Source organism: Dunckerocampus dactyliophorus, chromosome 10 (assembly GCF_027744805.1).
Source record: "Dunckerocampus dactyliophorus isolate RoL2022-P2 chromosome 10, RoL_Ddac_1.1, whole genome shotgun sequence".
Lineage (NCBI taxonomy): Eukaryota > Metazoa > Chordata > Actinopteri > Syngnathiformes > Syngnathidae > Dunckerocampus > Dunckerocampus dactyliophorus.
In genome coordinates this window covers 12,160,400-12,172,601 of record NC_072828.1, presented here as the reverse complement: position 1 = coordinate 12,172,601, position 12,202 = coordinate 12,160,400, and the positions used below count along the sequence as shown (strand labels likewise).

The following is a 12,202-nucleotide window of genomic DNA, read 5'->3' as shown; positions in this document are numbered from 1 at the left end:
TCATTCGGACTCAGTCACTTACCTGTCGGTGTGCCAGAACCCTCTGGAAGAACGATGTGTGATAAACTAAACAAGTAGTCCTAACTGCAAGATAAAAGGTGGTAGACGCTGGCTGAGATAAAACATTAAAACTATTTTTATTTTGATGACGTGACAGTCAATTTTAAATGAACAAATCAAGAATCAAGTTTATTTGTAGTTCTAAACGTAATCAAGGGGGTTTTACTCGCCTTTTTGTCTCTCCTACTCCTGTTATGCTCTTTTCCTACAGCACCTGTTACGTCATATACAAATGATATGCAAATTTGTGTATGGCGTCATTTGGGTGTTCTGGCGTCTTCTCGGACAGCAAATAGCTGCGTTCTTACTGAGGAGTTGGCAACACTGGGAGTTACCCCACTGGAGCGCACATGAGAAGGCGAGTGGAACACAAATAGAAAACAAGCAGGAAAAAAGTGGCCTAAATTAGATACATTTTGTAAAAATAATATTTTAAAAAAAGGATATAGAGGGCTCCAATGACGAGGTTTGCCTGAGGCACACAAATGCCTAAATATGCCCCTGCTTGTATACAGTACAAACAAAAAAGCCAAGGAAATTGGTTAACGTTAGGTTTGCGTGGCGTCAGTAGGGTGGTATCGGCCATGTTTCATTCATGCACAACATTGCAATGATGTCTGCCCTCTCCGCCCCCTCGTTAAAAATAAAGTTAGATCCTGCTGCAGCCCCATTAGTATCCAGACTCAGGCCTTTTATAGTCTGGTTGCCTGCAAGCATTTGATCATCTTGATCTCCATGAACATCCCCATGCCTGTGGTCTGGTCCAAGGGTCATTCAGTCCTGGCAGCATAGAGCCCTCGAGGGGCCACCGGGGCGAACATCACACACTCCAGCAGTGCTCTTGTTCAGCTTCTGCACCCAAAACGTTTTGCTTGAATGAGCGGGTTCCCCCCAGGAGTGTTGTGTGTAAAGTCTCAGCGCCCACACAAGCTCTTAAAACATGGAGGAGACAGTATGTCCTCTACACAATATTCATCCTACCTGACAAATGCAATACTAGCATAATAAAGTCCAGCACAGTGAGCGCCACAACAACTCGGGATTGCTTGGAGTTCTTTGTTTCGCTCATTGCAGTTTCAAAATAAAATAAACTACTATTAAGTCATTTCTGTTAACGTTCGACACGAGTGGAGCCTGTTTTGTTCGATACACCTTGAGGATTTTTTCCCCTCATTTTTCGCTCACTTTGCAAGAACTTTTCCCCATAGTTTATCAATTACTCATCCAAGGATTTTCTTTTTATTTCTTAAATATTACTTTTGTTAATGCATTTTCCTGCCATTACAATAACCCCACTGTAAATGCTGTTTTAAACCCGTACACATTTAATATAAATCATTAAATTAATGAATTGAAATATGAGACAATTTATTAAACGTCCACAGTAGTAGCTTGTCAAATCTGCGCAAAAAAGGGTTTTAAATAGGTCATTTCAATATAAATTCAAATTAGTTATTTTAATTACGGAATTAAAACGTCATAAAATGTAAAACGTTGATTTAACATTTTCTTTGCTCACATTATAAAACATTTTCATAATTTTACAGTGAATGATAAAACAATCCCATATGAATTTTCTTACATACTTATTTAAAGCATCAAATACTATACTGAGTAGTATGCTGTTGTTTTGAAAAAGCTATCCAATGACTCCTTTCCACCACTAGATGGCAACTGAGCACATCATTTGACCTCATTGCAGCCATTGAGACATTGTACTGGACGTTAAAACCACTAACCTTCCAAACCTCGTTCCCCGGCAGAATCCAAAAATGGCCTAAAATTACTCTTTTCCGCTTTTTTGCTGGGCAAGGTTCCCCCTTAGCAAAACAGTACTTTAAATGTTGCTGCCACGTCCCCCTTTGTGGCCAAGAGGTGCAGGAAACCATCCATTCTGTTTCTTTAGAAGGGAAACATTACTTGTTCAAACTAACCCAACTTTGATTGAAAAATTCTAATTTAGACGCCGTTTTTCCAAATGAAGAAAATATAAATCAGCAGGTTTATTCTAGTCAGCGCTAAAATAGCGGTCATGATTCAAGGCTGAGGATTGTACTTCTGCTGTGAGGGTAAAACCCCCAGGAGGTCTTTTATGACAGACAGGAAAGATGGGCAAGCTTTCACGACTTAATGGGAAAAGTGTGACGCTTCCACCAGATCAAAGCATTAGTTGGCAATCATTATCTCCTATCTGCCACTTCCTGCAAGTTGAGCGCACCCCCCCCCATGTTCTGAGAAAGATTTTTTTCTTCGGAGAAAGTGAAAACAAGGTCAGCATCATGTCCACTACTCCCTGTTGTTTTCTCTCTCGCAATGCACCTAGACATCGAATATTTAACACTGCACTCAGTAGGGCCCTAACAGTACGCCACAATCACACTTTGGTGTGTGACCTCCGTTTTAAAGTCATGTTTTGCTTCATTGTGGGTACATTACGGGGACAAAATGCATACAATGAATACAACTTCTTAGCTTTTGTGTAGAAAGCTTGAATGCTTTTTAAAATGTGTGAGCGAGTAATTCTCCATAATAGAGTATATACTAAGAGGATAGAGGGTTTTGTAGTTCTGGCTGTGCGCGTGGTACGGTATGTAGGTGTATGGTACACTTGACGTGTAATGGGGTGGTAACTTCCTGTCTCACGTACACACACAACTGTGTAAGGAAAAATCCGACTAGTACTGTTCCGCCTCAGTACTCACCTGTTGTGTTACTATCGTGGTAATCACATGACTACACGCCTGGTAACGCAGCATTCATGACAACACGAGAGACACGGTCACGGATGGTCACTTTTATTGAGAACACAGTGAGAGTGCTACCACGGTTTCATATCACTAACAAAGTGCACTTTTTTATTTTTTACATTGCAGCCAATCACACGCTATCATCTTCTCCTCCAGCAGGTGGCGCTCTGTGCTGGCCACAATCACAGTAAGAGTCACCAGCAAGTGCATAGATGGCAAATGGAAGACATCTTTTTCCCCCCACCTAAACCACTCACACCTGTCAGAAGCCACGTATTTTATTTTATTTTTTTACATCTTTAAAAAAATATGTCATTTCCAAAGACGTTTTTCTACAGAATAATCTTTATCTACAAGGAAAATAAAACATTGTATTACAGGGTCCACATCAACTTCAGTTTGGCACTTTTGTCCTGTTGACAAACATGAGTCATTTAGGACACGTGTTAAAATGACACACCCACACGCACGCACGCGCACACACACGTGTGTCCCACTATTCACAGACAGGATGCGTTTGAAATGCTAATTTCCTGTTTGACAAGACACTGCAACTAGGAAATAATTATATTAACATGAATATTTAGCACACAGGGGCTTCAATGCGTAAGGAATCGTGTGCACACACAAACACACACACACAAACAGTTCAAGTTATTGGAGTGAGGGAACAAAAATATGAGTAGATGAAGACAAACTGATGTGACAAATAGACCGTCAGAAGCGGACAGACAACATAAAAGAGGTGTGTCAGTAAATGCATCGTATGCAACATCTCAGTGGGGAACTCCACACTGCATTTCACCTCTTATTGCACTACTTAAGATTTTCTTTCAAAAATAAATAGGTGCCGTTTTAATGCTCTAAAGAGCTGCAAATTCTCACTGACCTTGAATACCGCAGCCATGGCTGTACAGGAAGTGGTGGAAAGAGTTACCATATTGACCCTAATGCAAGACAGTATTTTTCTCCCTACAAAAAAAATACAAAGGTCTGAAACGACAGGTGGTCTTATATTGGGGGCTTACAGATGATTTATACATGCAAACCAACAGGTGGCGCTAAACTATTTCTAAAAAGGTTGTGGCATCATAAATTCGAGCTGCAAAATGATTGCAATTACCAGTTATTTCACTGACATTGGAAAACCGTTTAGTCTTTCGTTTTGTCTTAAATATTTTCTCAAAAATGTCTCTTGAAAAATAGGGGTTGTCTTATATTGGAGTCAATACGGTAATCCTCATAAAAAAAGTGCAAATAGTGACTGTTGCTGCATCCCAACAGCCTAAACAGTCTAGCCTACAACAGGTGCTGTTAAGCTACGAACAGCATATTTTAAGTTTGATATCGGGCACTAATACCGCTCAAATGCACAAAGAATCTCGGTAGATGGTAGTAACCTAAAAACCAGAAAAGAAAGTTGCAGCAACTGAACTGTGACAACTCTAAGTGGAAAACACAGCCATGAGAGCAATAAATAAGTTAAGCTACATAAATAGAGAAAAAGTGCTACAGAATATTTTGCAACATTTAGTGTTGGTCATTTAAATATTAGAAGGAGCACTCACAGTGATTCTGCTGTTATTAATAATAATGTGTACAAACTTTAGAGGAAGGGAATGAGAGAGTAGAATGAAAGCAGCATGCCACCACCTCCAGCAGGGTGAGGATTTGTCTCATAAAGTGCAGCCCAAATGCAGGTGAAAAGGTGTGAGGACAGTAAAGTAGTGGTTGGCACACACTTTTCAGGTAGGGAGGGAAGTGGAAGAACGTCCAGTCTGGGCTGTTGGTGGAGCCTCGCTCACTCCCTGGACTGGTAGAAGAGGATGTATCCTGACTCAGAGTTCTTGGAGATGTCTGAGGTAAGCCCATAAAACTCCTCGATGGCGTGGGCGTCTATTTTCTGTGAGGATAGCGCGAGGAGGAGGAGGAGGAAGGGGTTAGTGATGACACAAACATGGCGTGAGAGTACAAACACATGAGAACATGAGAGGGTGACGCACCTCCACGATGTCATCGTCAAACAGCAGCCAGAAGCCGTGACTCTTCACAATGGTGATGTAATGGCCTCTATTTGGACCACTGAACACACAACAGTCATTATGTTGCACACAATGTAGGCCACTGACAATGCACACACTAAGTACTACCTGATACCAATAAATGGTAAATGGACACTTGTATAGCGCTTTTCTACCTTTAAAAAAGGTACTCAAAGCGCTTTGACACTGTTATCACATTTACCTACTGATGACGCAGCATCAGGAGCAACTGGGGGTTGAGTCTCTTGCCCGAGGGTACTTCGACATGATCATGGAAGGACGGAGGATCGAAAATGCAACCTTCCGGTTGGGAGAGGACTACTCCACCACCTGAGCCATGCCGTCCCAATAACTGCACCCATGCATTGATATCAAACATCTGGTCATGTCATGATACATGGACCTGTATTGGCCAATACAGACACCAGGATTTGCTATGGGCAAATACCTAATAACACCATTAGCAGATAACTTGATCTGATATGCGCCAAAACTGAAGCTGGGCTTGCTATTTGCCGATACATGAAAAAGTGATTACTGTATTTTCGCGACCATAAGGCGCACCGTATTAACAGACGCAGTCTCAGTTACGGGTGCTATTTCTGTATTTAACACATAAGTAAGTATTACTGAGCGCAGGCATGGTCAAACATACGGGCGCTCAAGAGTCAGTGAGGAAGCAATAGTGCTTTATTTCTTTGGGCAGATTAAAAACAGCTCTCATTGAGCTTATCAAACCCACTGGAAATTGCGGAAGGTCATCACTCAAACACAACGGTCTGCACAACAGGTGCACAACTAAAAACATCACACAGCAACGCAGCAGATAGACAAAAACAGACAAGACAGTACCGCTATTTGTGCAGAACAATAACAACTATGTAGCTCAAACATGTAACTTTAAGAGCATGTGCATTGCCAGTGTTAGTGAAGCAGTGTTCGCCATCTGTCATGCATCGCTCCCACGCCGCTCGCAACTTCACTTTGAACGCACTGTTTACACCGATGTCCAGCAGTTGGAGTTCCTTTGTCAAGCCTCTTGGAATGATGGCAAGCTCTGAGTTCATTTTCTGCACTTGGTTTTTCACAGTGGCTGTGAGATGGGCGCGCATGGAGTCACAGATCAACAGGGACGGTGACGTGTGGAAAAAAACAACAACATCCGGTCTCTTTCCATACACGTCACTGAGCCACTCAGCCATTTTCTCCTCGTCCATCCAGCCCTTTTGATTGGTCTTAACTATGGCTGCGGATTGGAAACTTTTCTTTAGGCTGCGTCTTCCTCTTAAAAATCACCATAGGTGGCAGTTTCATTACCATGGCAACCAAGCACAACAGTAAAAGCCGAATTCTCATGCCCCGTTTTGTGTATCGCTACCATGCCGGTCCCCTTCTTCTTGACAGTGTGGTTCACCAGGATGTCGAAAGTGAGCGGCACGTCGTCCATGTTGGTGATGTGGTTGGGCCGGATGTGTTTGTCGGCAATTCTTTTACTGCAGTCGAAGCAGAAGATTGACAGCTTTTCCTTGTAATCCGCTGGAAGTTGCTGCGCCACGGTAGTCCTTGCCCAGATGGATAGATGGCGCCGTTTCGTTGATCTTCTCTTGCGGCTGCTCGATTCCCATGTTCCTACGCGTAACTGATACTTTCCAGTTTAAACTGTGCTTCATATGCCTGTCTCTTTGTAGGTGCCATTTTCGAGGGTCTTTAGCCAAACCGATGTTGTTTTGCACAATGCACATACTGACACTATACTATACTATACTACTACCTACTGGGGGCGTGCCTTTAGCGTCCTCTTTCATGCCCACCCTTCCCCCTTGAACGTTGCATGCTGTCCTCAGTCACGTCCGCCTTTGCTTTGGAGGCCGGCCGGAAACCAAATCCGAGAGTCCTCAGTCACGTCCACCTTTCGTCTATATAAGCAGCGTGTCGGCAGGAAATGCTTCCAGTCACTCAAGCGGAGCGCTCATCAAAGTCACACAACAACATTCACAGATTTTGGAACTCGATACACACATAAGGCGCGCCGCATAATAAGGCGCCTCGTCCATTTTGGACAAAATTTAAGATTTTTAAGTGCGCCTTATGGTCGTAAAAATACAGTAGCTGAAACCTGGATTTCATATAATCTGATACCAACACAAGTTTCCTAGTGGCTATGACTTGATCGTGCCAAGAGCACACACACGGGCTTGTGAACAAATACCTTATCATGCCATTAGCAGATAACTAGTCTTTATATCTGCTGACTCCAATACCACCAGCTGGACTTGATTTTCTGAAACCTAGATTTGGTATCATGCGATATTGACACATGGGTTTGCTACAGCCAAGACTAGATACTGAGAAGGGCGGATAAATGGACTTGATATGAGCCGATATTAAAACTTGGGTTCGCTTGACAGGATCGTACAGAACACACCTGTGCCTGGTATCAGGCGATACCCTTGGATTGCATCTTTGGTACTGTCCAATAGCGAGTGCAGGTATGGGCCGATACTCAGATCTGGGTTAGCTACTGGCCAACTCTAAAATCATGTCATTACAAGATACATGGTCCTGGTATCGACAACACCTGGGCTTAATATCACTTGATACTTAGGCAAAGTATTGACTGACTCCTATACGTGTTCTCAGTCAAAATGATCCTTTTAGGGGCTGATCCATTAAACTTTTATAAACACATCATATAAACACATAGTGTACCTGCCACAGTGGACCACCACTGCCACCAGATCATACATGCGATCCAGGTTGACAGCATCCCCGGACGTGTTGAACAGGCGGAGCTCCAGAGGGAAGACCACTCGATAGGACAGCTTGGTGTAGCGGTGGAGCTGCTCCATGTACTTGAACCTCTTCAGGTGCAGCGCCAGGATCATGGGCAGCTTCTTCACACGCATGCTGCACAAGGAGACACAGGTGGTGTCAGCCAGGTGGTTTTGTTCTTGATGCGTACATGAAGGGCGGCGCTGTACTGACCGTTTCTGAGCCTCCTGCTTGCTGCAGCATGTCTCGCAGTAGTACTTGTACTCGCTGCACAACGTCTCTGTGTTGCTGAAGTCCCTGCAGAGCACAGCCGCACAGGTGGACGAGAGGTTATTCAACCCTTCTCCGACTGAGCAGCATGACCTACATTCCCTCTGTCGCTCTAAAAAATACCTGAGACAGTGTGTTATTGATGTGTTCTGCTCCACGTCCACAGAAAGATCTAAAAAATCTTCATCTTTGCTGCTCACCTGTCAAAGACACTAGATAAGTCTTTTTTTTCTTCATTTATTGACACACTTTAACGTAATGGTACTTAAAAGACACACACCGTTTCACAGTTGAGGCAGCGAGTCTCATTGGTGAGTGTTCCTTGGAAGATGTCATGAACCCAAGTCGGCTCCGTCTTGTTCTCTGCCTCCGTCTCGACCGCAGCGGTGGCAGCGGTGCCGTTGTTCTTCAGGCGGCCATTCTGCTTCTCCTGCTTTTTCTCCTCCTGCAGGATGTCGGCCACTGTGTTCAGCAGGTAGTTCAGAAACTCGTGGGCATCCTGCTGCATGTAGTTGTCAAACAGATCTGCAACGAAAAGTATGAAATTGCAAAGTGACGTTTTACTTATGTTCAAACAGTAATGTGTCCCTAGAACCTGTTTAAGCACCAAACGTATCACTTCCCTCACTTGTTTGCTCCACTTTCGAGAGAAGAGGCGCTCAAACGCTCGAATTTACAGTACAGTTGCAGCTTTTCATGGACAGCATAAAGGAAAAACCTCCTTCCTCAAAACCATGACACCGCCTCTGACCCGCCCCCGTGTACATGCCCACCACTTTGTGCAAAATTTAAAAAAAACACAAAAATCAGGCTTCACTACATATCTTAAAATGCAGTCTGCAGCTCTGCCAACTACCCATGAGCCAGCTACAGACATGTGAGCTGCAAATTTGATAAATTTTTTTTTGTTCAGTAAATAAGCTAGTCTAGCATGATGTTGCAGTTAAAATGAGAGCATAATGTTAGTACTGTAGCTCATGTAACTATGCTAGTGTTGGTAACGTTTGTTTCCTCGTGTCCCACTCCTTAATGTTACGTTGTTGTATGTGATATATGGCATCGATTACGTTGGACAAGTGCAGTTACAGCGTATATGTAAAAAGTAGATAAAGTGCACTATAGCACTTCTTGGAATCACACACTGTCGGCGAGAGGTGTGGAAACACACAGCTCATTAGCATTAAAGCTACAGACACAAAACAGCGTGTTCCCATTGGGGCTACTAAAAGCACTTTTAAAAATGTCTAAATTCCAGCATCAAAACTTGATTTTAGACATCACACTATCGACTTACTACTGTATATGACTTATTTAACATGGTTAAAAAGTCCTATAGTATGGTAAATATACAACTATTCCTGTCTACACGTATGGCATTTATATGCATAATCTGCCCACACAAAAAGTCCTAATCGAGACCCTTTTAACAAATCAGAAGGCCAAAAAAAAAATCTGTTCTTAAAAAGCCACGACAACCACCATCACCACCACATTATTCGGCCTCACCGTTCTCCTTGCGCAGACGCGAGATGAACTTCTTGGGTGGGATAACGCCCACTTTCTTCTTCTGCGTGGCGATGGAGTGGAAGAGGTCGGCCAGGCAGGTGAGGAGGTTCTCCTTCTTCTTCTGCTGTGCCTTGTAGGCCAGCACGTTCTCACGGAATGGCCGGCAGAAGTAGAGCGCCTGGAGCACCGAGTTACAGTAGCATGTGTTTCCAAACTGGGAGGCGAAGAATTAATCACAAAAGGGAAACATGAAGACGGAACTCAGTGTACAAGAGGATGTGTTGATGCTCACATTGACAAGTCCAAAGTAGTGTTCATTGATCGGGAACTGCTCCGGGCCGATGTCTTTCTCCAGAGCAGAGGCATTGGTGCCCTGGAAGGAAGAACAAGGATAACATGAGACGGCTTATATTTACCTCTTTTATTTGAAGGTCCACTGATGTTAGTGTTCATGAATAACTGTTAACAGTTAATTTCGTTTTAAAGTGACACAGGTGTGGATTACTTGGCTACAAATAGCAGAGCGCAAATTCAGTGGGTTAGCGTAGCGAGGTGTGTTGAGTGTAAAGCCGGGCTTGCCTGTTCAACAAAAGTAGCTTCTTTTAAAGTGGCTATATTACCGTGGTAACTTAGGTTAAACTCATAACCTGGTTGGGACCAGACTTTCACCTTAAAATCGGCTATGAAAGTGCCACTGTTTCACTGTTTAACAAATTCGGAAATGGCGTCACCATTTATTTAGAACGCGGTGGACCTGGGAGCAAGGATAATTCATGCAGCACTACAACGAGAGCTGCCTTTTCAAGCTCCATCTATAAGCGAGATAGATTTTCAGCTGAGAGAATAAAATAGATATGCTCACTTTTTGAGCTGAGCCTCAGGAATAAAAGGCAATATGAAATATTAATCGGCCACTGTTAGCAGATGTATGCCACATCTGTCGTTGTGTGAGTAATCAGCTTGTTGATCTTTTTATGTTATTTTTATTTGCTGTAAGAATATGCATCAATCAACTGAAATAAAACACACCGACTGGGATCGCTTTTTTTGCGGAGGTAGAATAATATGACGTCAAACGCCCCCTTTTATGTGAATGCGCACTGAGCACAAAGCCGAGAACCGGACTTGACCAAGTAAGTTCATAACCACAGTAGCGGTACCGTTTAATTCTGTTTGGGGAATTTAGGTTTTGTTGAACTGCATCATGAGCACAAAGTCTGCTTTTGTTGAGCCACTTTCGATGTATACCCCCTTAAGAGTCCCTAAAAGCAACACATAAACACGGATGAGTGCTGCTCCATGATGCCGGTATGCAGCACCACCTTATGCAAACACACTGCAGTGAAACTCGTGTGTTTAAAGGTTAAGAGAGATGGTGGAGCCCAGAGTGTCTGGATTCGAACCACTCACGTTTGAAACCATAGTCAGGGATAACACACACAGATTCTACTAGCCAGCTAACAGCAGCAGCCAACCACGTTTACTCACCATATTACAAATGGAGGCGATGTTTCTGACAGTCATTTAGTTCACAGTGTCCTCCTGGTCGCCATTTTCGGGAAAATAAACATGATTTGAGCACGAGGTCACGACAGCAAACAAGTAGAATTCGCAGCAGCTGCGGCTGAAGGCCACACCGCTAGGCCCCAGGCGGCGCGACACAGATCCACAGCACCACCATAAGGCTAGCCGGACCATAGAGGCGGACCAGAACTCAGGGACGAAGCGGCTTCATCCTCAGACCTATTCCAAAGAGATAAAATTAAAATAAAACATGTCAGCAGATAGCTAACGAGGAAATTAGGAGCTGCAGGTTGTTAGCAAACAACCAGGAAAAGCTACCGCGCCTAAGTCCCGCCCATCTTCACACAAATGATTGGTTCAGAGTCACGTAGTTGATTGATAGAGAATTACAGCCAATCGGAGATCCAGATACCAATGCTTGCCGATCTATAACCAATCATTGGAGTCGATGCAGCACAGTGGATTATGGAAGTTGGAGTATGTTTTGTAACGTATTGAAAAACAGTAGTCTTTTCGGGAATACTCATTACACAGGTAAAAGTTTACAGAATGCCATTAATACTACAAAGGCATGGGCTTGGAAATGGGAATTTAGATTCTCTGTTGAAAAAAAAGCAATATTCTTTTAATATAAGAAAATAGAGGATTTGTAAAAGTTCACACTGTATGCTAGAAAATTAGACTTTAGGAATGTGGTTTGACTCCGAACTTACATGGCAAATACAAAAAGCAGTTAGTAAGTGCAAAAAATGTATTAATGGAATGAGAGGTCTGAGCAGCAATGAATGGGAAGCTGTTCCCTCTAGAATCGAGAAGACTACAAATCACATGATCATATTTCATGCATTCACAGGGGCACAGGGATGACCGTCCAGCAAAAAGTGTTCTCATCCCAACTTTGAGAACAGTCAAATAGTAAAAGAGACCTTTTTGCTAGAAATGTACAGGAAAAAGCTAATAAATTTGGTGTTACAAACATTGCAATTCGTCCTTCAGTGGTCTATGCAGTGCACCTGCCATGGTTACTACCGGATCCAGAGACTGGTACTACCCCATATGAGATAGCGCGGTCCTGCATCCTGATAAAATGCGTTGTAGGGAAGCACTGATGGTCCCACAGAGGTCGCAGGCCTGCTCAGTGCCCAGCCACTGTTGGCGGTTTAGGGGGAGGGCAGCGTGTCATATATTGCCCTGAGGAAGTTTAATGATTATTTTGTGCATTAATCTTAAAGATTTCATTTATATTGGTGTTCCAATCCCCGCACAGCGCAGCGGTGAAAA

The 12,202-nt window shown here is 43.3% G+C and overlaps 1 protein-coding gene across 1 annotated transcript; it reads right to left on the bottom strand.

The window, feature by feature from the left end:
- Nucleotides 1-2,823: 2,823 nt before the first annotated feature.
- Nucleotides 2,824-11,256, bottom strand: usp46 (ubiquitin specific peptidase 46). The gene is made up of 9 exons (XM_054790789.1): nt 10,886-11,256; nt 9,690-9,770; nt 9,398-9,611; nt 8,172-8,416; nt 8,015-8,091; nt 7,835-7,918; nt 7,559-7,756; nt 4,811-4,889; nt 2,824-4,710 (listed from the first exon to the last, which is right to left on the bottom strand). Exons 1-9 carry the CDS (start codon nt 10,919-10,921, stop codon nt 4,609-4,611), a joined length of 1,116 nt encoding a protein of 371 aa, XP_054646764.1. The 5' UTR covers nt 10,922-11,256; the 3' UTR covers nt 2,824-4,608.
- Nucleotides 11,257-12,202: the final 946 nt, after the last annotated feature.

Bases quoted from the DNA above. Each gene is read 5' to 3' on its own strand.
- usp46 (XM_054790789.1), bottom strand. From the start codon at position 10,921: ATGACTGTCAGAAACATCGCCTCCATTTGTAATATG. The intron at 8,092-8,171 runs GTGTGTGTCTTT...TGTCTTTGACAG, and splicing joins GCTGCCTCAACTGTGAAACG to GTGAGCAGCAAAGATGAAGA. The intron at 7,757-7,834 runs GTCAGTACAGCG...CTCCTTGTGCAG, and splicing joins AAGCAGGAGGCTCAGAAACG to CATGCGTGTGAAGAAGCTGC.